At 44.5% G+C, this 26868-nt stretch overlaps 1 protein-coding gene and 1 long non-coding RNA gene across 2 annotated transcripts in view; one reads left to right on the top strand and one right to left on the bottom strand.

Moving 5' to 3' along the window:
• The first annotated feature begins 6380 nt into the window (after positions 1-6380).
• LOC127911326 (uncharacterized) lies at positions 6381-7110 on the top strand. The gene is made up of 3 exons (XR_008077862.1): positions 6381-6850; positions 6931-6978; positions 7036-7110. It is a non-coding gene; the product is annotated as an uncharacterized LOC127911326 (long non-coding RNA).
• A 492-nt stretch (positions 7111-7602) lies between these two features.
• Positions 7603-26868, bottom strand: part of LOC127911325 (cAMP and cAMP-inhibited cGMP 3',5'-cyclic phosphodiesterase 10A-like) — a 279068-nt gene continuing 259802 nt past the window's right edge. Inside the window, 6 exon segments of the mRNA XM_052477545.1 lie at positions 7603-8337; positions 10731-10819; positions 11077-11157; positions 14210-14321; positions 17212-17384; positions 25641-25796. Coding sequence (XP_052333505.1) covers positions 7611-8337; positions 10731-10819; positions 11077-11157; positions 14210-14321; positions 17212-17384; positions 25641-25796 — 1338 coding nt within the window. The 3' untranslated portion in view covers positions 7603-7610.

Consider the following 26868-nt stretch of genomic DNA (forward strand, 5'->3'; position numbering starts at 1 on the left):
AGGACCCCAAAAAAACAGAGGCAGTTATTATTAGCCAGCTAGCTTGTTGGCTACAGTAGGCCACTTTGTAGGCAAACTGAGCTGCTAGCTAGCTAGATAACTTTAGTAGTGATGGTGGTAGTGGTGGTGGTAGTAGTGATGGTGGTGGTGGTGGTAGTGATGGTGGTGGTGGTAGTAGTGATGGTGGTGGTGATGTGGTGATGGTGGTGGTGGTAGTAGTGATGGTGGTGGTAGTAATGCTGGTGGTGGTAGTGATGGTAGTAGTGATGGTGATGGTGGTGGTAGTAGTGATGGTGGTGGTAGTAGTGATGGTGGTGGTGGTAGTAGTGATGGTGGTGGTGGTAGTAGTGGTGGTGGTAGTAGTGATGGTGGTGGTGGTGGTAGTGATGGTGGTGGTGATGGTAGTAGTGATGGTGGTGGTGGTAGTAGTGATGGTGGTGGTGGTAGTAGTGGTGGTGGTAGTAGTGATGGTGGTGGTGGTAGTAGTGATGGTGGTGGTGGTAGTGATAGTGTGATGGTGGTGGTGGTAGTAGTGATGGTGGTGGTGTAGTGAGTAGTGGTGGTGGTAGTAGTGATGGTGGTGGTGGTAGTAGTGATGGTGGTGGTGGTAGTAGTAGTGATGGTGGTGGTGATGGTAGTAGTGGTGGTGGTAGTAGTGGTGGTGGTGGTGGTAGTAGTGGTGGTGGTAGTAGTGATGGTGGTGGTGGTAGTAGTGGTGGTGGTGGTGGTAGTAGTGATGGTGGTGGTGATGGTAGTAGTGATGGTGGTGATGGTAGTGGTGGTGGTAGTAGTGATAGTGGTGGTGATGGTAGTAGTGATGGTGGTGATGGTAGTAGTGATGGTGGGAGTGATAGTGGTAGTGGTGATGGTAGTAGTATTGATGGTAGTAGTGATGGTGGTAGTAGTGATGGTGATGGTAGTAATGTTGGTAGTAGTGATGTGGTAGTGATGGTGATGGTAGTAGTGGCAGTAGTATTGATGGTAGTAGTGATGATGGTGGTAGTGATGGTGGTAGTAGTGATGTAGTAGTGATGGTAGTAGTATTGATGGTGGTAGTGATGGTGGTAGTAGTGATGGTGGTGATGGTAGTAGTAGTGATGGTAATAATGATTGTGGTGGTGGTGATGGTGGTAGTAGTGATGGTGGTAGTAGTGATGGTGGTGATGGTATGAGTGGTGGTGATGGTAGTAGTTATGGTGGTAGTGATGGTGGTGGTGGTGATGGTAGTAGTGATAGTGGTGATGGTAGTAGTGATGGGGGTAGTGATGGTAGAAGTGATTGTGGTAGTGATGTTGGTAGTGATGGTAGTAGTAGTGATGGTGGTAGTGATGGTGGTAGTAGCGATGGTGGTAGTGTTGATGATAGTAGTGATGGTAGTAGTGATGGTGGTAGTAGTGATGGTGGTAGTATTGATGATAGTAGTGATGATAGTAGTGATGGTAGTAGTGATGGTGGTGGTGGTAGTAGTGATGTGGTATTGATGGTAGTAGTATTGATGGTAGTATTGATGATCACTACTTGATGGTAGTAGTGATGGTAGTATTGATGGTAGTAGTGATGGTGGTAGTAGTAGCAATGGTGGTGGTGGTGGTCATAGTGATGGTGGTAGTGATGATGGTATCAGTGATGGTGGTAGTGATGGTAGTAGTGATGGTGGTGATGGTAGTGATGGTGGTGGTAGTAATGCTGGTGGTGGTAGTGATGGTAGTAGTGATGGTATTGATGGTAGTAGTATTGATGGTAGTAGTGATGGTGGTAGTGATGGTAGTAGTAGTGATGGTAGTAGTGGTGGTGGTGGTGGTGGTAGTGATGATGGTAGTAGTGATGGTGGTAGTGATGGTGGTGGTGGTAGTAGTGATGTGGTAGTGATGTTGGTAGTGATGTAAGTAATAGTAGTGATGGTGGTAGTGATGGTGGTGGTAGTAATGCTGGTGGTGGTAGTGATGGTAGTAGTGATGGTATTGATGGTAGTAGTATTGATGGTAGTAGTGATGGTGGTAGTGATGGTAGTAGTAGTGATGGTAGTAGTGGTGGTGGTGGTGGTGGTAGTGATGATGGTAGTAGTGATGGTGGTAGTGATGGTGGTGGTGGTAGTAGTGATGTGGTAGTGATGTTGGTAGTGATGTAAGTAGTAGTGATGGTGGTAGTGATGGTGGTAGTAGTGATGTGGTAGTGATGGTAGCAGTATTGATGGTAGTAGTGATGGTGGTAGTAGTGATGGTGATAGTATTGATGGTAGTATTGATGGTAGTAGTGATGGTGGTAGTAGTGTTGGTAGTAGTGATGTTGGAGGTTGTGATGGTGGTAGTGAAGGTGGTGGTAGTGATGGTAGTAGTGATGGTGGTGATGGTAGTAGTGATGGTGATGGTAGTAGCGATGGTGGTGGTGGTGGTAGTAGTGATGGTGGTAGTAGTGATGATGGTAGTGATGATGGTAGTGATTATGGTAGTGATGATGGTAGTGATTATGGTAGTGATGATGGTAGTGATGGTGGTGGTAATGCACCTATTTTGCTTCAAATCATCCCCTCAATATTTAATGGTCAATTACCATTTGTGATCAAGTAGCCTACCAATTATGTTTTTAAAGGCGCAATCTGTAATTGATACATCCATTTTTGGACATTTAAAATATTGATATGCAGCGCATTCAGACATTATTCAGACCCCTTTACTTTTTCCACATTTTGTTACGTTACAACCTTATTCTAAAATGTATCAAATTGTTTTTTCCCCTCATCAATCTACACACAATACCTCATAATGACATCACAATACCCCATAATGACATCACAATACCCCACAATGACATCACAATACCCCATAATGACATCACAATACCCCATAATGACCCATTTTTTTGTTGCTAATTTAAGTATATAGAAAAATGAAATATCACATTTACATAAGTATTCAGAACCTTTACTCAGTGCCTTGTTAAAAGCGATTACAGCCTTGAGTCTTCTTGGATATGACACTACAAGCTTGGCACACCTGTATTTGGAGAGTTTCTCCCCATTCTTCTCTGCAGAACCTCTCAAGCTCTGTCAGGTTGGATGGGGAGCGTTGCTGCACAGCTATTTTCAGGTCTCTCCAGAGATGTTCGATCGGGTTCTGGAGCAGGTTTTCATCAAGGATCTCTCTGTACTTTGCTCCGTTCATCTTTCCCTCGATCCCGACTAGTCTCCCAGTCCCTGCCGCTGAAAAACATTCCCCACAACATTTTATTTTATTTTTTACCTTTAACCAGGCAAGTCAGTTAAGAACATATTCTTATTTTCAATGACGGCCTGGGAACAGTGGGTTAACTGCCTGTTCAGGGGCAGAACGACAGATTTGTACCTTGTCAGCTCGGGGGTTTGAACTCGCAACCTTCCGGTTACTAGTCCAACGCTCTAACCACTAGGCTACCCTGCCGCCTCTACATGGATCTGCCACCACCATGCTTCACCGTAGGGATGGTGCCTGGTTTCCTCCAGACATGATGCTGCCACCACCATGCTTCACCGTAGGGATGGTGCCTGGTTTCCTCCAGACATGATGCTGCCACCACCATGCTTCACCGTAGGGATGGTGCCTGGTTTCCTCCAGACATGATGCTGCCACCACCATGCTTCACCGTAGGGATGGTGCCTGGTTTCCTCCAGAAGTGATGCTTGGCATTCAGGCCAAAGACTTCAATTTTGGTTTCATCAGACCAAAGAATCTTGTTTCTTATGGTCTGAGAGTCTTTAGGTGCCTTTGGCAAACTCCAAGTGGGCTATTATGTGCCTTTTACTGAGGAGTGGCTTCCGTCTGGCCACTCTACTATAAAGTCCTGATTGGTGGAGTGCTGCAGAGATGGTTGTGCTTCTGGAAGGTTCTCCCATCTCCACAGAGGAACTCTAGAGCTCTGTCAGAGTGACCATCGGGTTCTTGGGCACCTCCCTGACCAAGGCCCTTCTCCCCCGATTGCTCAGTTTGGCCGGGCCGCCAGCTCTAGGAAGAGACTTGGTGGTTCCAAAATTCTTCCATTTAAGAACGATGGAGGCCACTGTGTTCTTGGGAACCTTCAATGCTGCAGAAATGTTTTGGTACCCTTCCCCAGATATGTGCCTTGACACAATCATGTCCCTCATGGCTTGGTTTTTATTCTGACATGCACTGTCAACTGTGGGACCTAACAGTATAGACAGGTTTGTGCCTTTCCAAATCATGTCCAATCAATTGAATTTACCACAGGTGGACTCCAATCAAGTTGTATAAACATCTCAAGGATGATCAATGGAAACAGGATGCACCTGAGCTCAATGTTGAGTATCATAGCGAAGGGTCTGAATACTTATATAAATAAGGTATCTGTTTTTATTATTGATACATTTTCAAAAATGTTTTTTTTTTAAGTTTTGGGTTTTCATTATAGACTATTGTGTGTCGATTGCTGACAATTTGCTTTAATTTAATACATTTTAGAATAAGGCTGTAACATATCAAAATGTGGAAAAAGTTAAGGGGTCTGAATACTTTCCGAAGCGACTGTATATGCATTGATCCTTTACGAATATTACTTGTAAATGGCTCATGAGCTTAGTTCAACTGTAAGTACCCTTATCAGAACCAACATTTTAGCTTATCTTACTGTATAGCCTCAAAACATGGCTAATGCTATCCTTTTGATATCATGGGTGGTCAGTCCCTTGCATATATAGCTGTCTTTGCTTATATTGAGAGTGGTTTCATTTCTACAGACCCATCCCTCAGCTCTTCACAAAAACAGTTTGAATTGCAGAGAATTGCAAACAACTTTGCAAAAAAAAGTGGGTAAAAAATCACATCTTGACATTTTATCCACTGGGGTAAATCATATTAAATATTAAATCATATTAAATCATATTAATTTACTGTATCTCAACGGCTTTATGAATACAACAGGAAGTAGTCAGGGAAATATCAAAGAACATGACTGTCGATCTCAGGTTATTGAGGTATATACTATTTTTCACAAAATATTTGTTTTCAAGTTATAAATGATACCTGTATGTGAATGGCATAATGGGTAAAGCAATGAAAAGAAAGATCGCACTCCTTATGTCGGCCATCTTGACAATGTTCTGGCTATCAATCGATATCTATAGATTTTTTATAAATACTGTATCAATGTGTGTCTGTCCTGCTCCTCCTGTGTGTTAAGAACTCTGTGCAGAGAACAGCCATTGGACTTGACTCAGGAGCTGTTCTAGTTGGTAAGATAGTGCAAACAGATCTGGGACCAGGCTACAAGGAAAGCCTAAAAACAGACTAAAACTGATTGCCCATGGTTCTGTGTTCTAGAACCTAAAGACTGATTGCCCATGGTTCTGTGTTCTAGAATCTAAAAGACTGATTGTCCATGGTTCTGTGTTCTAGAACCTAAAAGACCAATTGCCCAAAGTTCTGTGTTCTAGAACCTAAAAGACTGATTGCCCATGGTTCTGTGTTCTAGAACCTAAAGACTGATTGCCCATGGCTCTGGGTTCCACTAATCAGACAAAAGACTGACTTGTAGTCAGTTGCAGGTTCCTGTGGCAACACCCGTGGCTGATAGCACGGTGGTGGGGTGCAGACCTGGGTTCAAATACTATTTGAAATCTTTCAAATACTTTTAGTGATTGCTTTAGTCTGCATAGATGGGCGGGGTTTAAACTTGCAACTCCTCAATTTATTCCATTATGCCAGGCAAGCTCAATCAAGCCCAGATAAAATATTTGAAATTATTTGAAATGTTGTTTGAACCCAGGTCTAGGGGCCAATTCTGCATGGAACATTGTGACTTTCGTGTGACACGGCCAGCTAAGTGTTAACATTATCTAACTCAGCCCCGCTGGGTCACATTTAGTCTGTCTGTGCTTTGATAATAAGACCCCGTGAGGGGATTTCTGCTCTGTTTTTCCATCTCTGAATAGAATAATATGTCTGTTCTGTATGTCTTCATTCAAGTACTCCAAAAACATTATTTTTTTGCTCAAAGTGACAAAAAACATTCTAGAAGACATTCTGGAGGCTTCTTTTCGACAACATGATAAACATTCTAGAAGACATTCTAGAGGATTCTTTTCGACAACATGATAAACATTCTAGAAGACATTCTAGACGATTCTTTTCGACAACATGATAAACATTCTAGAAGACATTCTAGAGGATTCTTTTCGACAACATGATAAACATTCTTTCTTGTCTCTCTTTTTTTTAAACCTCCTTCCAAGTAGTTTGGTATGGAATAAATCATTCAGTCTACCAGAGCAAGCAAACAAACAGTACCATTTCAATAGGCTGCGACCCCAACTGGTATCATATCTCCTCCAGAGTGCACTACCTTTGACCAGGTCCTACAGGGAGATCATTTGTCCAGAAGTGAACAGGAATTTGTATTAGTTATGTTGGGCCCTGGTCAAAAGTAGTGCTTTATGAGATAGGCTACTGTTTCATAAAGTCAGAACCAACAAACACAACAGTCCACATTTCACCTCTTGCCTTTTTATATAAAGGTCTAGAGTGTAAAGACTAAGGCCTCTGCATATCCAGAACATAAAACAAACCAGCCAAAATAAACAATCAAATTGGATTAACATTAAAATCAAATCAAAACAAACAAAAACGCAGACATACAGATCGATTCAGAAAGATCTGGACTGGTTCCCAAGAAGTGGAGTGGATCAGGTGACTGGTTCCCAAGAAGTGGAGTGGATCAGGTGGTTGCTGGATCAGGTGGTTGGTGGATCAGGTGGTTGCTGGATCAGGTGGTTGGTGGATCAGGTGGTTGGTGGATCAGGTGGTTGGTGGATCAGGTGGTTGGTGGATCAGGTGGTTGGTGGATCAGGTGGTTGGTGGATCAGGTGGTTGGTGGATCTGGTGACTGGTGGATCTGGTGACTGGTGGATCCGGTGACTGGTCGATCCGGTGATTGATGGATCAGGTGGTTGGTGGATCAGGTGGTTGGTGGATCAGGTGGTTGGTGGATCAGGTGGATGGTGGATCAGGTGGATCCGGTGACTGGTCGATCCGGTGATTGATGGATCAGGTGGTTGGTGGATCAGGTGGTTGGTGGATCAGGTGGTTGGTGGATCAGGTGGATGGTGGATCAGGTGGATGGTGGATCCAGTGATTGGTGCCGAATCCCCACTCGGCTGTATTCATCAGTGCAAAACATTTTGCAACGGAAATCGTAAAACAACTGTTTCTTATTGGACCGGTCCAGGTAGTCTCTCCCTGTTTCGGGCAGTTTGTTTGCGTTTGGTGCCTAATGAACACACCCCTGCGGTCCTCCGTCCGTGTCTACGGGAGTGGTGACAACGTCTGTGTTACCTCCTCTCCTCCCTCACCCAATGAGGTAACTGTGTGTTTCTGAAAAGAATCCCCTTGTCAGTAAATCCACCAATCATCTTCCCTCGTCCCTACGCATGTTTCCCGCCCCTTCCTGTTGCAGAAGGAATTGAGTCGCTGACACAGGAAGTCCAGACAGGAAGTACACATACCTGCTGGCAGGGGACATTGTGAGGGCGTGTGGTAGTGAGGGCGTGTGGTAGTGAGGGCGTGTGGTAGTGAGGGCGTATTGACTTGCGTGGTAGTGAGGGCGAGCAGTGGCTTCACTACTAGTCAGTTGTCCACCTTTACAGGGCCTGAGTCAGAGTTAGATGGTTCCTCCATGCTGGGCTCTACAATGGGGTCAACAGGCTCTACAATGGGGTCAACAGGCTCTATCCTGGGGTCAACAGGCTCTACAATGGGGTCAACAGGCTCTACAATGGGGTCAACAGGCTCTACCCTGGGGTCAACAGGCTCTGCCCTGGGGTCAACGGACTCTGCCCTGGGGTCAACAGGCTCTACCCTGGGGTCAACAGGCTCTGCCCTGGGGTCAACGGGCTCTGCCCTGGGGTCAACAGGATCTATCCTGGGGTCAACAGGCTCTGCCCTGGGGTCAACGGGCTCTACCCTGGGGTCAACAGGCTCTGCCCTGGGGTCAACAGGCTCTGCCCTGGGGTCAACGGGCTCTGCCCTGGGGTCAACAGGATCTATCCTGGGGTCAACAGGCTCTGCCCTGGGGTCAACGGGCTCTACCCTGGGGTCAACAGGCTCTGCCCTGGGGTCAACAGGCTCTGCCCTGGGGTCAACGGGCTCTGCCCTGGGGTCAACAGGATCTATCCTGGGGTCAACAGGCTCTATCCTGGGGTCAACAGGCTCTGCCCTGGGGTCAACAGGCTCTGCCCTGGGGTCAACAGGATCTATCCTGGGGTCAACAGGCTCTGACGGAGCCCACACTCCTCTCACTCCACTGTCCTCCTCCTCTCCATTCACTATCTTCTCCCACTGGCCAAGGTTCTCCCTGTGGAAAAACAATCATACTAGGATCAAAAGGCCAGTAGGAAGACTGTGTGTGTGTGTGTGTGTGTGTGTGTGTGTGTGTGTGTGTGTGTGTGTGTGTGTGTGTGTGTGTGTGTGTGTGTGTGTGTGTGTGTGTAGTCTATATAATATATGGTGTGTAGTCTATATAATATATGGTGTGTAGTCTATATAAAATATGGTGTGTGTAGTCTATATAATATATGGTAAGTAGTCTATGTAATATATGGTGTGTGTAGTCTATGTAATATATGGTGTGTGTAGTCTATGTAATATATGGTGTGTGTAGTCTATATAATATATGGTGTGTGTAGTCTATGTAATATATGGTGTGTAGTCTATATAATATATGGTGTGTAGTCTATGTAATATATGGTGTGTAGTCTATATAATATATGGTAAGTAGTCTATGTAATATATGGTGTGTGTAGTCTATGTAATATATGGTAAGTAGTCTATATAATATATGGTAAGTAGTCTATGTAATATATGGTGTGTGTAGTCTATGTAATATATGGTGTGTAGTCTATGTAATATATGGTAAGTAGTCTATGTAATATATGGTGTGTGTAGTCTATGTAATATATGGTAAGTAGTCTATATAATATATGGTAAGTAGTCTATGTAATATATGGTGTGTGTAGTCTATGTAATATATGGTGTGTAGTCTATGTAATATATGGTGTGTAGTCTATGTAATATATGGTGTGTAGTCTATGTAATATATGGTGTGTGTAGTCTATGTAATATATGGTGTGTGTAGTCTATGTAATATATGGTGTGTAGTCTATGTAATATATGGTAAGTAGTCTATGTAATATATGGTGTGTGTAGTCTATGTAATATATGGTAAGTAGTCTATATAATATATGGTAAGTAGTCTATGTAATATATGGTGTGTGTAGTCTATGTAATATATGGTGTGTAGTCTATGTAATATATGGTGTGTAGTCTATGTAATATATGGTGTGTAGTCTATATAATATATGGTAAGTAGTCTATATAATATATGGTAAGTAGTCTATATAATATATGGTAAGTAGTCTATATAATATATGGTGTGTAGTCTATATAATATATGGTAAGTAGTCTATATAATATATGGTAAGTAGTCTATATAATATATGGTGTGTAGTCTATATAATATATGGTGTGTAGTCTATGTAATATATGGTAAGTAGTACATGTAATATATGGTGTGTATAGTCTATGTAATATATGGTGTGTGTAGTCTATGTAATATATGGTGTGTAGTCTATGTAATATATAGTGTGTGTAGTCTATGTAATATATGGTGTGTAGTCTATATAATATATGGTGTGTGTAGTCTATGTAATATATGGTGTGTAGTCTATGTAATATATGGTGTGTGTAGTCTATGTAATATATGGTGTGTGTATTCTATGTAATATATGGTGTGTAGTCTATGTAATATATGGTGCGTGTAGTCTATATAATATATGGTGTGTGTAGTCTATGTAATATATGGTGTGTGTAGTCTATGTAATATATGGTGTGTAGTCTATATAATATATGGTGTGTGTAGTCTATGTAATATATGGTGTGTGTAGTCTATGTAATATATGGTGTGTGTATTCTATGTAATATATGGTGTGTAGTCTATGTAATATATGGTGTGTAGTCTATGTAATATATAGTGTGTGTAGTCTATGTAATATATGGTGTGTAGTCTATATAATATATGGTGTGTGTAGTCTATGTAATATATGGTGTGTGTAGTCTATGTAATATATGGTGTGTGTATTCTATGTAATATATGGTGTGTAGTCTATGTAATATATGGTGTGTGTAGTCTATATAATATATGGTAAGTAGTCTATGTAATATATGGTGTGTGTAGTCTATATAATATATGGTGTGTAGTCTATGTAATATATGGTGTGTGTAGTCTATATAATATATGGTGTGTGTAGTCTATGTAATATATGGTGTGTAGTCTATGTAATATATGGTAAGTAGTCTATGTAATATATGGTGTGTAGTCTATATAATATATGGTGTGTGTAGTCTATGTAATATATGGTGTGTGTAGTCTATGTAATATATGGTGTGTGTAGTCTATATAATATATGGTGTGTGTAGTCTATGTAATATATGGTGTGTGTAGTCTATGTAATATATGGTGTGTGTAGTCTATGTAATATATGGTGTGTGTAGTCTATGTAATATATGGTGTGTGTAGTCTATGTAATATATGGTGTGTGTAGTCTATGTAATATATGGTGTGTGTAGTCTATATAATATATGGTGTGTGTAGTCTATGTAATATATGGTGTGTGTAGTCTATGTAATATATGGTGTGTGTAGTCTATGTAATGTATAGTCTATGTGGTTGGTGTATTGTATGTTACTCACTTGCAGGCTTGTAGAAGAGGGCCAGAAGGGGGGAAGAGCTCAGATAAGGTGGTGTAACATGGGAGTGCAACAGCATTGTAGAACCCCACCTACAGAAACAGACGAGGAGAATGCATGTGGTTGGATAAGAACAACAATGTCTTCCGACAATGACCTAACAAAAAGTCCACAGATCTGATGGGACTGGATGGGAAAGCAACCTGATGTAAACTAAGTGGAGTGGAGCTGTTGTTTCCACCTACACCTGTCTCAGGTCAGTAAAGGGGCGGGAACAAGGAGCACATCTTGCCAGAATGAGACGCAGCCTAGGTAATGTTCTTAGTGTGTGTGTGTGTGTAGTTCTTACCTGCCCCTGAGGAACCTCTTCCTTCTTATCTCTGTCCATCATAGGGATGGGCTGTATACCTATCTTCTTCATCTCATCCCCCTGTAGAAGAGAGCAGGAGGAGGAGGAGAGGAGGAGAAGAGAGAGGAGAGGAAGGGAGAGGAGGAGGAGGAGGAGGAGGAGGAGGAGGAGGAGGAGGAGGAGGAGGAGGAGGGGGAGGAGGAGGAGGAGGAGGAGGAGGAGGAGGAGGAGGAGGAGGAGAGGAAGGGAGAGGAGGAGGAGAGGAGGAGGAGGAGGAGGAGAGGAAGGGAGAGGAAAAGGAGAGGAGGAGGAAGCAGAATAAGGGAAGGAGAGGAAGAAGTGGAGGAAGCGAAGAGGAATGGAAGAGAATAGTTATTGGAGAGGAGAGGACGAGAGGAGAGGAGGTGAGAGGAAGAGATAAGGGAGAGGAGAGGATGAGAGGAAGAGAGGAGGAAGAGAGGAGGTGAGAGGAAGAGAGAAGGGAGCGGAGAGGACGAGAGGAGAGGAGGTGAGAGGAGAGGACGAGAGGAGAGGTGAGAGGAAGAGAGAAGGTGAGAGGAAGAGAGGAGGAAGAGAGGAAGAGAGAAGGGAGAGGAGAGGATGAGAGGAGAGGAGGTGAGAGGAAGAGAGAAGGGAGAGGAGAGGATGAGAGGAGAGGAGGTGAGAGGAGAGGACGAGAGGAGAGGTGAGAGGAAGAGAGAAGAGGAAGGGAGAGGAAGAGAGGAGGAAGAGAGGAGAGGAGGTGAGAGGAGAGGATGAGAGGAGAGGACGAGAGGAAGAGAGGAGAGGAAGGGAGAGGAAGAGAGGAGGAAGAGAGGAGAGGAGGTGAGAGGAAGAGAGGAGAGGAAGAGAGGAAGAGAGAAGGGAGAGGAGGGGAAGGGAGAGGATGAGAGGAGGAAGCGAAGAGGAATGGAAGAGAATAGTTATTGGAGAGGAGAGGACGAGAGGAGAGGAGGTGAGAGGAAGAGAGAAGGGAGAGGAGAGGATGAGAGGAGAGGAGGTGAGAGGAAGAGAGAAGGGAGAGGAGAGGACGAGAGGAAGAGAGGAGGAAGAGAGAAGGGAGAGGAGAGGACGAGAGGAGAGGAGGTGAGAGGAAGAGAGAAGGGAGAGGAGAGGATGAGAGGAAGAGAGGAGGAAGAGAGAAGGGAGAGGAGAGGACGAGAGGAGAGGAGGTGAGAGGAAGAGAGAAGGGAGAGGAGAGGATGAGAGGAGAGGAGGTGAGAGGAAGAGGGAAGGGAGATGAGAGGATGAGAGGAGAGGAGGTGAGAGGAAGAGAGAAGGGAGAGGAGAGGATGAGAGGAAGAGAGGAGGAAGAGAGAAGGGAGAGGAGAGGATGAGAGGAGAGGAGGTGAGAGGAAGAGAGAAGGGAGAGGAGAGGATGAGAGGAGAGGAGGTGAGAGGAAGAGGGAAGGGAGATGAGAGGATGAGAGGAGAGGAGGTGAGAGGAAGAGAGGAGGGAGAGGATGAGAGGAAGAGAGGAGGAAGAGAGAAGGGAGAGGAGAGGACGAGAGGAGAGGAGGTGAGAGGAAGAGAGAAGGGAGAGGAGAGGATGAGAGGAAGAGAGGAGGAAGAGGAGAGGAGAGGAGGTGAGAGGAAGAGAATAGTTATTGGAGAGGAGAGGAGGTGAGAGGAAGAGAGGAAGAGAGAAGGGAGAGGAGAGGACAAGAGGAGAGGAGGTGAGAGGAAGAGAGGAGGAAGAGAGAAGAGGAGAGGATGAGAGGAGAGGGGATGAGAGGAAGAGAGGAGGAAGAAGAGGAAGATAGAAGAGGTAGGATGGAAAACAGTGACACCTGATGATCCTTTGTCATAACCCATTCATTCATAACCCATTCATTAATAACCCAATAATTCATAACCCATTAATTCATAACTCATTAATTAATTACCCATTCATTCATAACTCATTCATTAATTACCCATTCATTCATAACCCATTCATTAATAACCCATTCATTCAAAACCCCATTCATTCATAACCCATTCATTAATAACCCATTCATTCAAAACCCATTAATTCATAACCCATTCAATAATAACCCATTCACCGATAACCCATTAATTCATACCCCATTCATTCATAACCCATTCATTAATAACCCATTCATTCATAACCCATTCATTAATAACCCATTCATTCAAAACCCATTAATTCATAACCCATTCAATAATAACCCATTCACCGATAACCCATTAATTCATACCCCATTCATTCATAACCCATTCATTAATAACCCATTCATTCAAAACCCATTAATTCATAACCCATTCATTAATAACCCATTCATTAATAACCCATTCATTTATAACCCATTCATTCATAACCCATTCATCTATAACCAATTAATTCATAACCAATTTATTCATAACTCATTCATCCATAATCCATTAATTCATAATCCATCCATAACCCATTCATTCATAATCGATTCATAACCCATTCATTCATAATCCATCCATTCATAATTCATTCATAACCCATTCATTCATAATTAATTAATTCATAACCCATTCATTCATAATTCATTCATTCATAATCCATTCATTCATAATCCATTCATTCATAACCCATTCATTCATAATCCATTCATAACCCATTCATTCATAATTAATTAATTCATACCCCATTCATTCATAATCCATTCATTCATTCATTCATAATTCATTCATTCATAACCCATTCATTCATAATTAATTAATTCATACCCCATTCATTCATAATCCGTTCATTCATTCATTCATTCATAACCCATTCATTCATTAATTCATAACCCATTCATTCATTCATAATTCATTCATAACCCATTCATTCATAATCCATTAATTCATAACCCATTCATTCATAACCCATTCATTCATAATTCATTCATAATTAATTCGTTATTAATGAATTGATGAACTCTTTACAACAGTAGTATTGTAGTACACTCTTAGAAAAGAAGGTGCTACCTGGAACTACAAAGGGTTCTTCAATTGTCCCCATAGGATAACCCTCTGAAAATAATCGCTAATACAATGTTCTACGTGGAACCCTTTCACCATCAAAGTGTTCTACGTGGAACCTAAAAAGGTTCTCTTTTGGGGACAAACAAAGAACCCTTTAGGTGGTTGAGTGTGGTGAGTTATACTACTGTACCTCAGCCCAGAACTCAGCGTAGATATCATTGGCTGTGAGTCGCGTGATTGACCACAGCTTGGTAACGGAACACAGGTCACATGCTGTCATCATCAGACCAATCACACGGTCCCTGGGGAAAGAGAAGTATTTGTTTTGATTTATTTATGATTTATTTATATCTACAGTGGATTCCGAATGTATTCAGACCCCTTGATTTTTCCCACATTTTGTTACGTTACATACAGCCTTATTCTAAAATGGATTAAATAAATAAAAATCCCTCATCTATCTACACACGACCCTAAGCACACAGCCAAGACAACGCAGGAGTGGCTTTGGGAAAAGTCTCTGAATGTCCTTGAGTGACCCAGCCAGAGCCAAGACTTTAACCTGATTGAAAATCTTTGGAGAGACCTGAAAATAGCTGTGCAGCGACGCTCCCCATCCAACCTGACAGAGCTTGAGAGGATCTGCAGAGAAGAGAGAACCTCCCCAAATACAGGTGTGCAAAGCTTGTAGCATCATACCCAAGAAGACTCAAGGCTGTAATCACTGTCAAAGGTGCTTCAACAAAGTACTGAGTAAAGGGTCTGAATACTTATGTAAATGTAATATTTCATTCATTTATTTTTTTTACGTTTGCAAAAATGTCTAAAAAACAGTTTTTGCTTTGTCATTATGGGGAATTGTGATGTCATTATGGGTTATTGTGATGTTATTATGGGTTATTGTGATGTCATTATGAGGTATTGTGATGTCATTATGGGGTATTGTGATGTCATTATGGGTTATTGTGATGTTATTATGGGGTATTGTGATGTCATTATGGGTTATTGTGATGTTATTATGGGGTATTGTGATGTCATTATGGGGTATTGTGATGTCATTATGGGGTATTGTGATGTCATTATGGGGTCATTGTGATGTCATTATGGGGTTATTGTGATGTTTATTATTGTGATGTTATGGGTTATTGTGATGTCATTATGGGGTATTGTGATGTCATTATGGGGTATTGTGATGTCATTATGGGGTATTGTGATGTCATTATGGGTTATTGTGATGTTATTATGGGGTATTGTGATGTCATTATGGGGTATTGTGATGTGATGTCATTATGTCATTATGGTGTATTGATGAGGAAAAAAAGCTGTAAGCCTGTAATGTAACAAAATGGGGTCAGGGGGTCTGAATACTGTCCTATTTGTGACTCATGAGAATTGTAGTTGTCCCCTGACTGTTAGTCTTTTCTATGATGTCATGCTGACCCAAATCATGTGATGCTCAAACCACCATGACGCTGGGATTGATTGTGATGTTATTATGCTGACCCAAACCCCGTGATTGTGATGTCAAACCACTTATGGGACCCAAACCACTGTGATGCTGTGATGTCAAACCACTTGATGCTGGTGATGCAGACCCAAACCACTGTGATGTCAAACCACCGTTTGACCCAAACCACCATGGGGTAAACCAGTGATGCTCAAACCACCGTATGGGTGATGCTGACCCAAACCACCATGATGCTGACCCAAACCCCGTGATTATTATGGGTTAAACCAGTGATGTCAAACCATGGCTGACCCAAACCACCGTGATTGTGATGTCCCAAACCCCGTGATGGGTGATGCTGACCCAAACCACTGTGATGTGACCCAAACCACTTGATGCTGGGGTGATTGTGTGATGTGACCCAAAACACTGTGATGGGTTGATGCTGACCCAAACCACCGTGATTGACCCAAACCACCATGACGCTGACCCAAACCAGTGATGCTGGTATTGACCCAAACCACCGTGATGTCAAACCATGGGGTATTGTGATGCTCAAACCACTTATGCTGGTGTGATTGTGATGCTGACCCAAACCACTTATGCTGGGTAAACCACCGTTGTGATGTCATTATGGGGTAAAACACTGTGATGCTGTAGATTGACCCAAACCACCGTGAGGGAAAAATGTGATTTAAACCACAGTTTGAGAATAAGCCTGTAATGTAACAAACCACCGTGAGCTGAACAAGTCAAAACAAGGGGTCTGAATACTTTCCTAATGCATTGTATTTCCAGACCCAAAACAGAATGAGTGATGCTGTCCCAAACCACCGTGATGCTGACCCAAACCACCGTAGATGCTGACTAACTGACCATCATGCTGACCCAAAACACTGTGATGCTGACCCAAACCACCGTGATGCTGACCCAAACCACCATGATGCTGACCCAAACCACCGTGATGCTGACCAAACCACCGTGATGCTGACCCAAACCACCGTGATGCTGACCCAAAACACTGTGATGCTGACCCAAACCACTGTGATGCTGACCCAAACCACCGTGATGCTGACCCAAACCACTGTGATGCTGACCCAAACCACCGTGATGCTGACCCAAACCACCGTGATGCTGACCCAAACCACAAACCACTGTGATGCTGACCCAAACCACCGTGATGCTGACCCAAACCACCAGACCCAAACCACAGTGATGCTGACCCAAACCACCATGATGCTGACCCAAACCACCATGATGCTGACCCAAACCACCGTGATGCTGACCCAAATCACCTTGATGCTGACCCAAACCACCATGATGCTGACCCAAACCACCATGATGCTGACCCAAACCACTGTGATGCTGACCCAAACCACCGTGATTAAATAGTTTTTTTTCTCTCTTCACGTTGACCTGTTCAGCACGGTTCCAGTCACCATAGTGGATGTGTAACCATGGCAGCTCAGTAAGCTTGGTCTGATTTGGCTTGGTTCAGTTCAGCTATTTAGTGCGAAAGTGTGAAAGCTCTTATTTAACCTGGTTGTTGGGGTCCAGTGTGTGTGTGTGTGTGTGTGTGTGTGTGTGTGTGTATGACCACTAACCTGTGTTGGTGGTTGTTGCGGTCCAGTGTGTGTGTGTGTGTGTGTGTGTGTGTGTGTGTGTGTGTGTGTGTGTGTGTGTGTGTGTGTGTGTGTGTGTGTGTGTGTGTGTGTGTGTGTGTGTGTGTGTGTGTGACCACTAACCTGTGTTGGTGGTTGTCCAGGTCCAGTGCTCCAGTGCTCAGTAGCTCAGCTAGCTGTTTGCGGTTGCCGAAGTAGAGCGCCAGATCTGTAGCGATTATGGCCTTGTGGATGACCTCTAACACCTGCTCGTACTCACTGGAAGTCAGGTTGGAGAAAATATTGTGCCCTTCCAGCTATGGGAAACAAAGAGATCAATAAAAAGCAAAAGCTCTGCTCATGAGGCGTTCGGCTCAGCTAGGCTTAGGAGGGATAGCCAGAGGGTACGACCTGAGGCGGAGAAGTAGGTCGTTTAACATTGGGGGTAGCTAGGAATACTTCAGGGACTTTAACGTTGGGGTAGCTAGGAATACTTCAAGGACTTTAGGAATACTTCAGGGACTTTAACGTTTTGGGGTAGCTAGGAATACTTCAGGGACTTTAGGAATACTTCAGGGACTTTAGGAATACTTCAGGGACTTTAACGTTTCGGGGTAGCTAGGAATACTTCAGGGACTTTAACGTTGGGGGTAGCTAGGAATACTTCAGGGACTTTAGGAATACTTCAGGGACTTTTTAACGTTGGGGGTAGCTAGTTAGGGACATAACGTTCAGGGAATCAACTTTATAAGACTTTAGTAAATTTACTCAACTTTAAACTTACTTTAACATTGGGGTAAAAGGACTTTAGGAATACTTTAACGGGGGTAGTTAGACATAATTCAGGTCATTTATTTCCCACTTCAGAGAACGTTGGGGTAGCTAGGAATACTTCAGGACTTTAAAGTTTAGTTAGAGCTAGGAATATTTAACATTGGGGTAGCTAGGAATATTCAGGGACTTTAACGTTGGGGGTAGCTAGGAATACTTCCAGGGACTTTTTAAGTTTTAAATTCAATGAAAATTTGAATGAATTATCTTAATTGGAATTGACCCATTTGGGAGGACAAGGATTCAAGGTGATCATCATCTACCAAAGATTTGAATTGGGAGGTGACACAGGTTAATAACAAGGTGTGTGTGTTTGTGTGAGTGTGTGGTATAACACACACACACACACACACACACACACAAACACACACACACACACACACACACACACACACACACAACACACACACACACACACACACACACACACACACACACACACACACACACACACACACACACACACACACACATACACACACACACACACACACACACACACACACACACACACACACACACACACACACACACACACACACACACACACACACTCACACACACACACACACACACACACACACACACACACACACACACACACACACACACACACACACACACACACACACACACACACACACACACACACACACACACACACACACACACACACACACACACACACACACACACACACTGCTGTTTAGGCAGCTAGAGTGTGTGTGTGATGATTTTTCTGTGTAACATTGTAGTGTTGATTCAGTAATAGTTATTAACACTCAATGGTGTAGAATAACTGTTAACAATCAAAGTTATTATTTACACTGGGTAGAGTAAAACAGTCACGCCAATCATTAGCATTTTCCCGGCATGCTGCAATGCAGCTTGACTTTTAAGGATTGGTTTTAATATCTGTGTTTTTGCATGGGCATTGAGTAACCCAAAACAAGTGTTAAACAAATCAAAATATATTTTATATTTAATATTATTCAAAGTAGCCATCATTTGCCTTGATGACCGCTTTGCACAATCTTGGCATTCTCTCAACCAGTTTCATGAGGTAGTCACCTGGAATGCATTTCAATTAACAGGTGTGCCTTGTTAAAAGCTAATTTGTGGAATTTCTTTCCTTGTTAAAACGTTTGAGCCAATTAGTTGTGTTGTGACTAGGTAGGGTTGGTATACAGAAGATATCCCTATTTGGTAAAAGACCAAGTCCATGTTATGGCAAGAACAGCTCAAATAAGCAATGAGAAATGACAGTCCATCATTACTTTAAGACATGATGTCCATATGGAAAATTTCAAGAACTTTGAAAGTTTCTTCAAGTGCAGTCACAGAAACCATCAAACGCTATGATGAAACTGGCTCTCATGAGGACCGCCACAGGAATGGAAGACCCAGAGTTACCTCCGCTGCAGAGGATATGTTCATTGGAGTTACCAGCCTCAGAAATTGCAGCCCAAATAAATGTTTCAAAGAGTTCAAGTAACAGACACATCTCAACATCAACTGTTCAGAGGAGATGGCGTGAATCAGGCCTTCATGGTTGAATTGCTGCAAAGAAACCACTACTAAAGGACACCAATAATAAGAAGAGACTTGCTTGGGCCAAGATACACGAGCAATGGACATTAGACCAGTGGAAATCTGTCTTTTGGTCTGGAGTCCAAATTTGCTGTGTCTTTGTGAGATGCAGAGTAGGTGAACGGATGATCTCTGCACGTGTGGTTTCCAACGTAAAGCTTGCGGTAGGGAGGTGAGATGGTGCTTTGCTGGGGACACTGTGATTTATTTAGAATTCAAGGCACACTTAACCAGCATGTCTACCACAGCATTCTGCAGTGATACACCATCCCATCTGGTTTACACTTAGTGGGACTAATATTTGACTATCATTTGTTTTTCAACAGGACAATGAACCAACACACCTCCAGGCTGTTTAAGGGCTATTTGACCAAGAAGGAGAGTGATGGAGTGCTGCATCAGATGACCTGGCCTCCACAATCACCCGACCTCAACCCAATTGAGATGGTTTGGGATGAGTTAAACTGCAGAGTGAAGGAACAGCAGCCAACAAGCGCTCACCATATGTGGTAACTCCTTCAAGACTGTTGGAAAAGCATTCCAGGTGAAGCTGGTTGAGAGAACGCCAAGAGTGTGCAAAGCTGTCATCAAGTCAAAGGGATTCTTCTACTTTGAAGAATCTCAAATATAAAATATATTTAGATTTGTTTAATAATAATAATAATATAATAATAATAATAATATATGCCATTTTAGCAGACGCTTTTATCCAAAGCGACTTACAGTCATGTGTGCATACATTCTACGTATGGGTGGTCCCGGGAATCGAACACACTACCCTGGCGTTACAAGCGCCATGCTCTACCAACTGAGCTACAGAAGGACCGTTTAACACTGTTTTGGTCAATAAACAATTATACATGATATGTGTTATTTCATAGTTTTAATGTCTTCACTATTATGATGTAGAAAATAGTAAAAACTGTACTTTTGACTGGTACTGAATGTAATGTATTGTCATAAAGTACAATTTTAAAGATAACATTCGCCCCCTTATCTCACCTTATTTGTTCACATTGTATATAGACTTGTTTCTACTGTGTTATTGACTGTATGTTTGTTTTACTCCATGTGTAACTCTGTGTCGTTGTATGTGTCGAGCTGCTTTGCTTTATCTTGGCAAGGTCGCAATTGTAAATGAGAACTTGTTCTCAACTGGCCTACCTGGTTAAATAAAGGTGTTCTCAACTGGCCTACCTGGTTAAATAAAGGTGTTCTCAACTGGCCTACCTGGTTAAATAAAGGTGTTCTCAACTGGCCTACCTGGTTAAATAAAGGTGTTCTCAACTGGCCTACCTGGTTAAATAAAGGTGTTTTCAACTGGCCTACCTGGTTAAATAAAGGTGTTCTCAACTAGCCTACCTGGTTAAATAAAGGTGTTCTCAACTGGCCTACCTGGTTAAATAAAGGTGTTCTCAACTAGCCTACCTGGTTAAATAAAGGTGTTCTCAACTGGCCTGCCTGGTTAAATAAAGGTGTTCTCAACTGGCCTACCTGGTTAAATAAAGGTGTTCTCAACTAGCCTACCTGGTTAAATAAAGGTGTTCTCAACTAGCCTACCTGGTTAAATAAAGGTGTTCTCAACTGGCCTGCCTGGTTAAATAAAGGTGTTCTCAACTAGCCTACCTGGTTAAATAAAGGTGTTCTCAACTGGCCAACCTGGTTAAATAAAGGTGTTCTCAACTGGCCTACCTGGTTAAATAAAGGTGTTCTCAACTGGCCTACCTGGTTAAATAAAGGTGTTCTCAACTGGCCTACCTGGTTAAATAAAGGTGTTCTCAACTTGCCTACCTGGTTAAATAAAGGTGTTCTCAACTGGCCTACCTGGTTAAATAAAGGTGTTCTCAACTGGCCTACCTGGTTAAATAAAGGTGTTGTCAACTGGCCTACCTGGTTAAATAAAGGTGTTCTCAACTGGCCTACCTGGTTAAATAAAGGTGTTCTCAACTGGCCTACCTGGTTAAATAAAGGTGTTCTCAACTGGCCTACCTGGTTAAATAAAGGTGTTCTCAACTGGCCTACCTGGTTAAATAAAGGTGTTCTCAACTTGCCTACCTGGTTAAATAAAGGTGAAAAAGTAACTCTACAATTCAATCAAAAAGAAAATGCACCATGGGAAATATGCAAATGAGGCTTTAAACCATACAGTGTTATAACAACACCCAAAATGATTTACTGTAACAGTGCTAATCTGTTACATTACAGAGTGTTCCATTAACACTCAAAATGTAACATTATAATCAGAGTATGATTTACACTCTGTAGAGTGGGACCATTTGTGATCTGAGGTAGTGTGTAAAATGAACTGTTTGAGTGTTGATTGAACACTGCAAAAATGCACTGTGAACGCACGCTCTGTGTGTGTGTGGTAGTCCTACCTGGTGGATGGATACAGTCTGGGAGAAGTGGAGAAGTGGTATTCCTACCTGGTGGATGGATACAGTCTGGGAGAAGTGGTGTGTCCTACCTGGTGGATGGATACAGTCTGGGAGAAGTGGGAGAAGTGGTATTCCTACCTGGTGGATGGATACAGTCTGGGAGAAGTGGTGTGTCCTACCTGGTGGATGGATACAGTCTGGGAGAAGTGGTATTCCTACCTGGAGGATGGATACAGTCTGGGAGAAGTGGTATTCCTACCTGGAGGATGGATACAGTCTGGGAGAAGTGGTATTCCTACCTGGAGGATGGATACAGTCTGGGAGAAGTGGTATTCCTACCTGGAGGATGGATACAGTCTGGGAGAAGTGGTATTCCTACCAGGTGGATGGATACAGTCTGGGAGAAGTGGTATTCCTACCAGGTGGATGGATACAGTCTGGGAGAAGTGGTATTCTACCTGGAGGATGGAAACAGTCTGGGAGAAGTGGTGTGTCCTACCTGGAGGATGGATACAGTCTGGGAGAAGTGGTATTCCTACCTGGTGGATGGATACAGTCTGGGAGAAGTGGAGTTCCTACCTGGTGGATGGATACAGTCTGGGAGAAGTGGTATTCCTACCTGGAGGATGGAAACAGTCTGGGAGAAGTGGTGTGTCCTACCTGGAGGATGGATACAGTCTGGGAGAAGTGGTATTCCTACCTGGTGGATGGAAACAGTCTGGGAGAAGTGGTATTCCTACCTGGAGGATGGATACAGTCTGGGAGAAGTGGTGTGTCCTACCTGGTGGATGGATACAGTCTGGGAGAAGTGGGAGAAGTGGTATTCCTACCTGGTGGATGGAAACAGTCTGGGAGAAGTGGTAGTCCTACCTGGAGGATGGATACAGTCTGGGAGAAGTGGTATTCCTACCTGGAGGATGGATACAGTCTGGGAGAAGTGGTATTCCTACCTGGTGGATGGATACAGTCTGGGAGAAGTGGTATTCCTACCTGCAGGATGGATACAGTCTGGGAGAAGTGGGAGAAGTGGTGTGTCCTACCTGGTGGATGGATACAGTCTGGGAGAAGTGGTATTCCTACCTGCAGGATGGATACAGTCTGGGAGAAGTGGGAGAAGTGGTGTGTCCTACCTGGAGGATGGATACAGTCTGGGAGAAGTGGTATTCCTACCTGGTGGATGGATACAGTCTGGGAGAAGTGGTGTGTCCTACCTGGTGGATGGATACAGTCTGGGAGAAGTGGTATTCCTACCTGGAGGATGGATACAGTCTGGGAGAAGTGGGAGAAGTGGTATTCCTACCTGGTGGATGGATACAGTCTGGGAGAAGTGGTGTGTCCTACCTGGAGGATGGATACAGTCTGGGAGAAGTGGTATTCCTACCTGGTGGATGGATACAGTCTGGGAGAAGTGGTATTCCTACCTGGAGGATGGATACAGTCTGGGAGAAGTGGTATTCCTACCTGGAGGATGGATACAGTCTGTGAGAAGTGGTATTCCTACCTGCAGGATGGATACAGTCTGGGAGAAGTGGTGTGTCCTACCTGGAGGATGGATACAGTCTGGGAGAAGTGGTATTCCTACCTGCAGGATGGATACAGTCTGGGAGAAGTGGTATTCCTACCTGGAGGATGGATACAGTCTGGGAGAAGTGGGAGAAGTGGTATTCCTACCTGGAGGATGGATACAGTCTGGGAGAAGTGGTATTCCTACCTGGAGGATGGATACAGTCTGGGAGAAGTGGTAGTCCTACCTGGAGGATGGAAACAGTCTGGGAGAAGTGGGAGAAGTGGTATTCCTACCTGGAGGATGGATACAGTCTGGGAGAAGTGGGAGAAGTGGTATTCCTACCTGGAGGATGGATACAGTCTGGGAGAAGTGGTATTCCTACCTGGAGGATGGATACAGTCTGGGAGAAGTGGGAGAAGTGGTATTCCTACCTGGTGGATGGATACAGTCTGGGAGAAGTGGTATTCCTACCTGGTGGATGGATACAGTCTGGGAGAAGTGGTATTCCTACCTGCAGGATGGATACATTCTGGGAGAAGTGGGAGAAGTGGTGTGTCCTACCTGGTGGATGGATACAGTCTGGGAGAAGTGGGAGAAGTTGTATTCCTACCTGGTGGATGGATACAGTCTGGGAGAAGTGGTATTCCTACCTGCAGGATGGATACAGTCTGGGGGAAGTGGTATTCCTACCTGGAGGATGGATACAGTCTGGGAGAATTGGTAGTCCTACCTGGAGGATGGAAACAGTCTGGGAGAAGTGGGAGAAGTGGTATTCCTACCTGGAGGATGGATACAGTCTGGGAGAAGTGGGAGAAGTGGTATTCCTACCTGGAGGATGGATACAGTCTGGGAGAAGTGGTATTCCTACCTGGAGGATGGATACAGTCTGGGAGAAGTGGTGTGTCCTACCTGGAGGATGGATACAGTCTGGGAGAAGTGGGAGAAGTGGTATTCCTACCTGGTGGATGGATACAGTCTGGGAGAAGTGGGAGAAGTGGTATTCCTACCTGGTGGATGGATACAGTCTGGGAGAAGTGGTATTCCTACCTGGTGGATGGACACAGTCTGGGAGAAGTGGTATTCCTACCTGGTGGATGGATACAGTCTGGGAGAAGTGGTGTGTCCTACCTGGAGGATGGATACAGTCTGGGGGAAGTGGTATTCCTACCTGGAGGATGGATACAGTCTGGGAGAAGTGGTAGTCCTACCTGGAGGATGGAAACAGTCTGGGAGAAGTGGGAGAAGTGGTATTCCTACCTGGATGATGGATACAGTCTGGGAGAAGTGGGAGAAGTGGTATTCCTACCTGGAGGATGGATACAGTCTGGGAGAAGTGGTATTCCTACCTGGAGGATGGATACAGTCTGGGAGAAGTGGTGTGTCCTACCTGGAGGATGGATACAGTCTGGGAGAAGTGGTATTCCTACCTGGTGGATGGATACAGTCTGGGAGAAGTGGGAGAAGTGGTATTCCTACCTGGTGGATGGATACAGTCTGGGAGAAGTGGTATTCCTACCTGGTGGATGGACACAGTCTGGGAGAAGTGGTATTCCTACCTGGTGGATGGATACAGTCTGGGAGAAGTGGTATTCCTACCTGGTGGATGGACACAGTCTGGGAGAAGTGGTATTCCTACCTGGTGGATGGATACAGTCTGGGAGAAGTGGTATTCCTACCTGGTGGATGGACACAGTCTGGGAGAAGTGGTATTCCTACCTGGTGGATGGATACAGTCTGGGAGAAGTGGTGTGTCCTACCTGGAGGATGGATACAGTCTGGGAGAAGTGGTATTCCTACCTGGAGGATGGATACAGTCTGGGAGAAGTGGTATGTCCTACCTGGTGGATGGATACAGTCTGGGAGAAGTGGGAGAAGTGGTATTCCTACCTGGTGGATGGAAACAGTCTGGGAGAAGTGGTAGTCCTACCTGGAGGATGGATACAGTCTGGGAGAAGTGGTATTCCTACCTGGAGGATGGATACAGTCTGGGAGAAGTGGTGTGTCCTACCTGGTGGATGGATACAGTCTGGGAGAAGTGGGAGAAGTGGTATTCCTACCTGGTGGATGGAAACAGTCTGGGAGAAGTGGTAGAAGTGGTATTCCTACCTGGAGGATGGATACAGTCTGGGAGAAGTGGTATGTCCTACCTGGTGGATGGATACAGTCTGGGAGAAGTGGTATTCCTACCTGGTGGATGGAAACAGTCTGGGAGAAGTGGTAGTCCTACCTGGAGGATGGATACAGTCTGGGAGAAGTGGTATTCCTACCTGGAGGATGGATACAGTCTGGGAGAAGTGGTGCTGCTCCATTGTAGATGTGCTGTACAGGGCAGCTAGAGGATGGTCAAACTTCTGCAGGTAGGTGTTACTGTATCCTCGATGGTCCAGATCATGACACAGACAGGCTATCAGCAGACCCTTCTTCTGTTGATGGGGGAGCGAATGGGGAGAGAGGATAGGGAAGAGACAGAGAGGATGGGGTAGAGAGAAAGGATGGGGACAGAGAGAAGATAGGGGGAGAGAGAGCAAGGATAGGGGAGAGAGAGAGCAAGGATAGGGGGAGAGAGAGGATCGGGGCAGAGAGAGGATAGGGGGAGAGAGAGGGATAGGGGAGAGAGAGAGGGGATAGGGGAGAGAGAGAGGATAGGGGGAGAGAGAGAGGATAGGGGAGAGAGAGGGATAGGGGGAGAGAGAGAGGATAGGGGGAGAGAGAGGATAGGGGAGAGAGAGGGGATAGGGAGAGAGAGAGAGGGGATAGGGGAGAGAGAGAGGGATAGGGAGAGAGAGAGGATAGGGGAGAGAGAGAGGATAGGGAGAGTGAGAGAGGATAGGGGGAGAGAGAGGATAGGGAGAGAGATCAGATAGGGGGAGAGAGAGATGATGGGGAGAGAGAGCGGATAGGGGGAGAGAGAGAGAGAGGATAGGGAGAGAAAGAGGATAGGGGAGAGAGAGAGAGAGAGAGGATAGGGGAGAGATGAGAGAGGATAGAGGGAGTGAGAGATGATAGGGGAGAGAGAGGATAGGGGAGAGAGAGATAGGATAGGGAGAGACAGAGGATAGGGAGAGAGAGAGAGGATAGTGGAGAGAGAGAGAGGATAGGGAGAGAGAGAGGATGGGGAGAGAGAGGATAGGGGAGAGAGAGCGAGGATAGCGGGGAGAGAGAGAGGATAGCGGGGGAGAGAGAGGATAGGGAGAGAGAGAGAGGATAGGGAGAGCGAGAGAGGATAGCGGGGCAGAGAGAGGATAGGGGGAGAGAGAGGGGATAGGGGGAGAGAGAGAGGGGATAGGGAGAGAGAGAGGATAGGGGAGAGAGAGAGGATAGGGGAGAGAGGGATAGGGGAGAGAGAGAGAGGATAGGGGAGAGAGAGGATAGGGAGAGAGAGGGGATAGGGAGAGAGAGAGAGGGGATAGGGGAGAGAGAGAGGGATAGGGAGAGAGAGAGGATAGGGGGAGAGAGAGAGATAGGGAGAGTGAGAGAGGATAGGGGGAGAGAGAG

This window comes from Oncorhynchus keta, chromosome 24, assembly GCF_023373465.1.
Source record: "Oncorhynchus keta strain PuntledgeMale-10-30-2019 chromosome 24, Oket_V2, whole genome shotgun sequence".
In the NCBI taxonomy this organism is placed as follows: domain Eukaryota; kingdom Metazoa; phylum Chordata; class Actinopteri; order Salmoniformes; family Salmonidae; genus Oncorhynchus; species Oncorhynchus keta.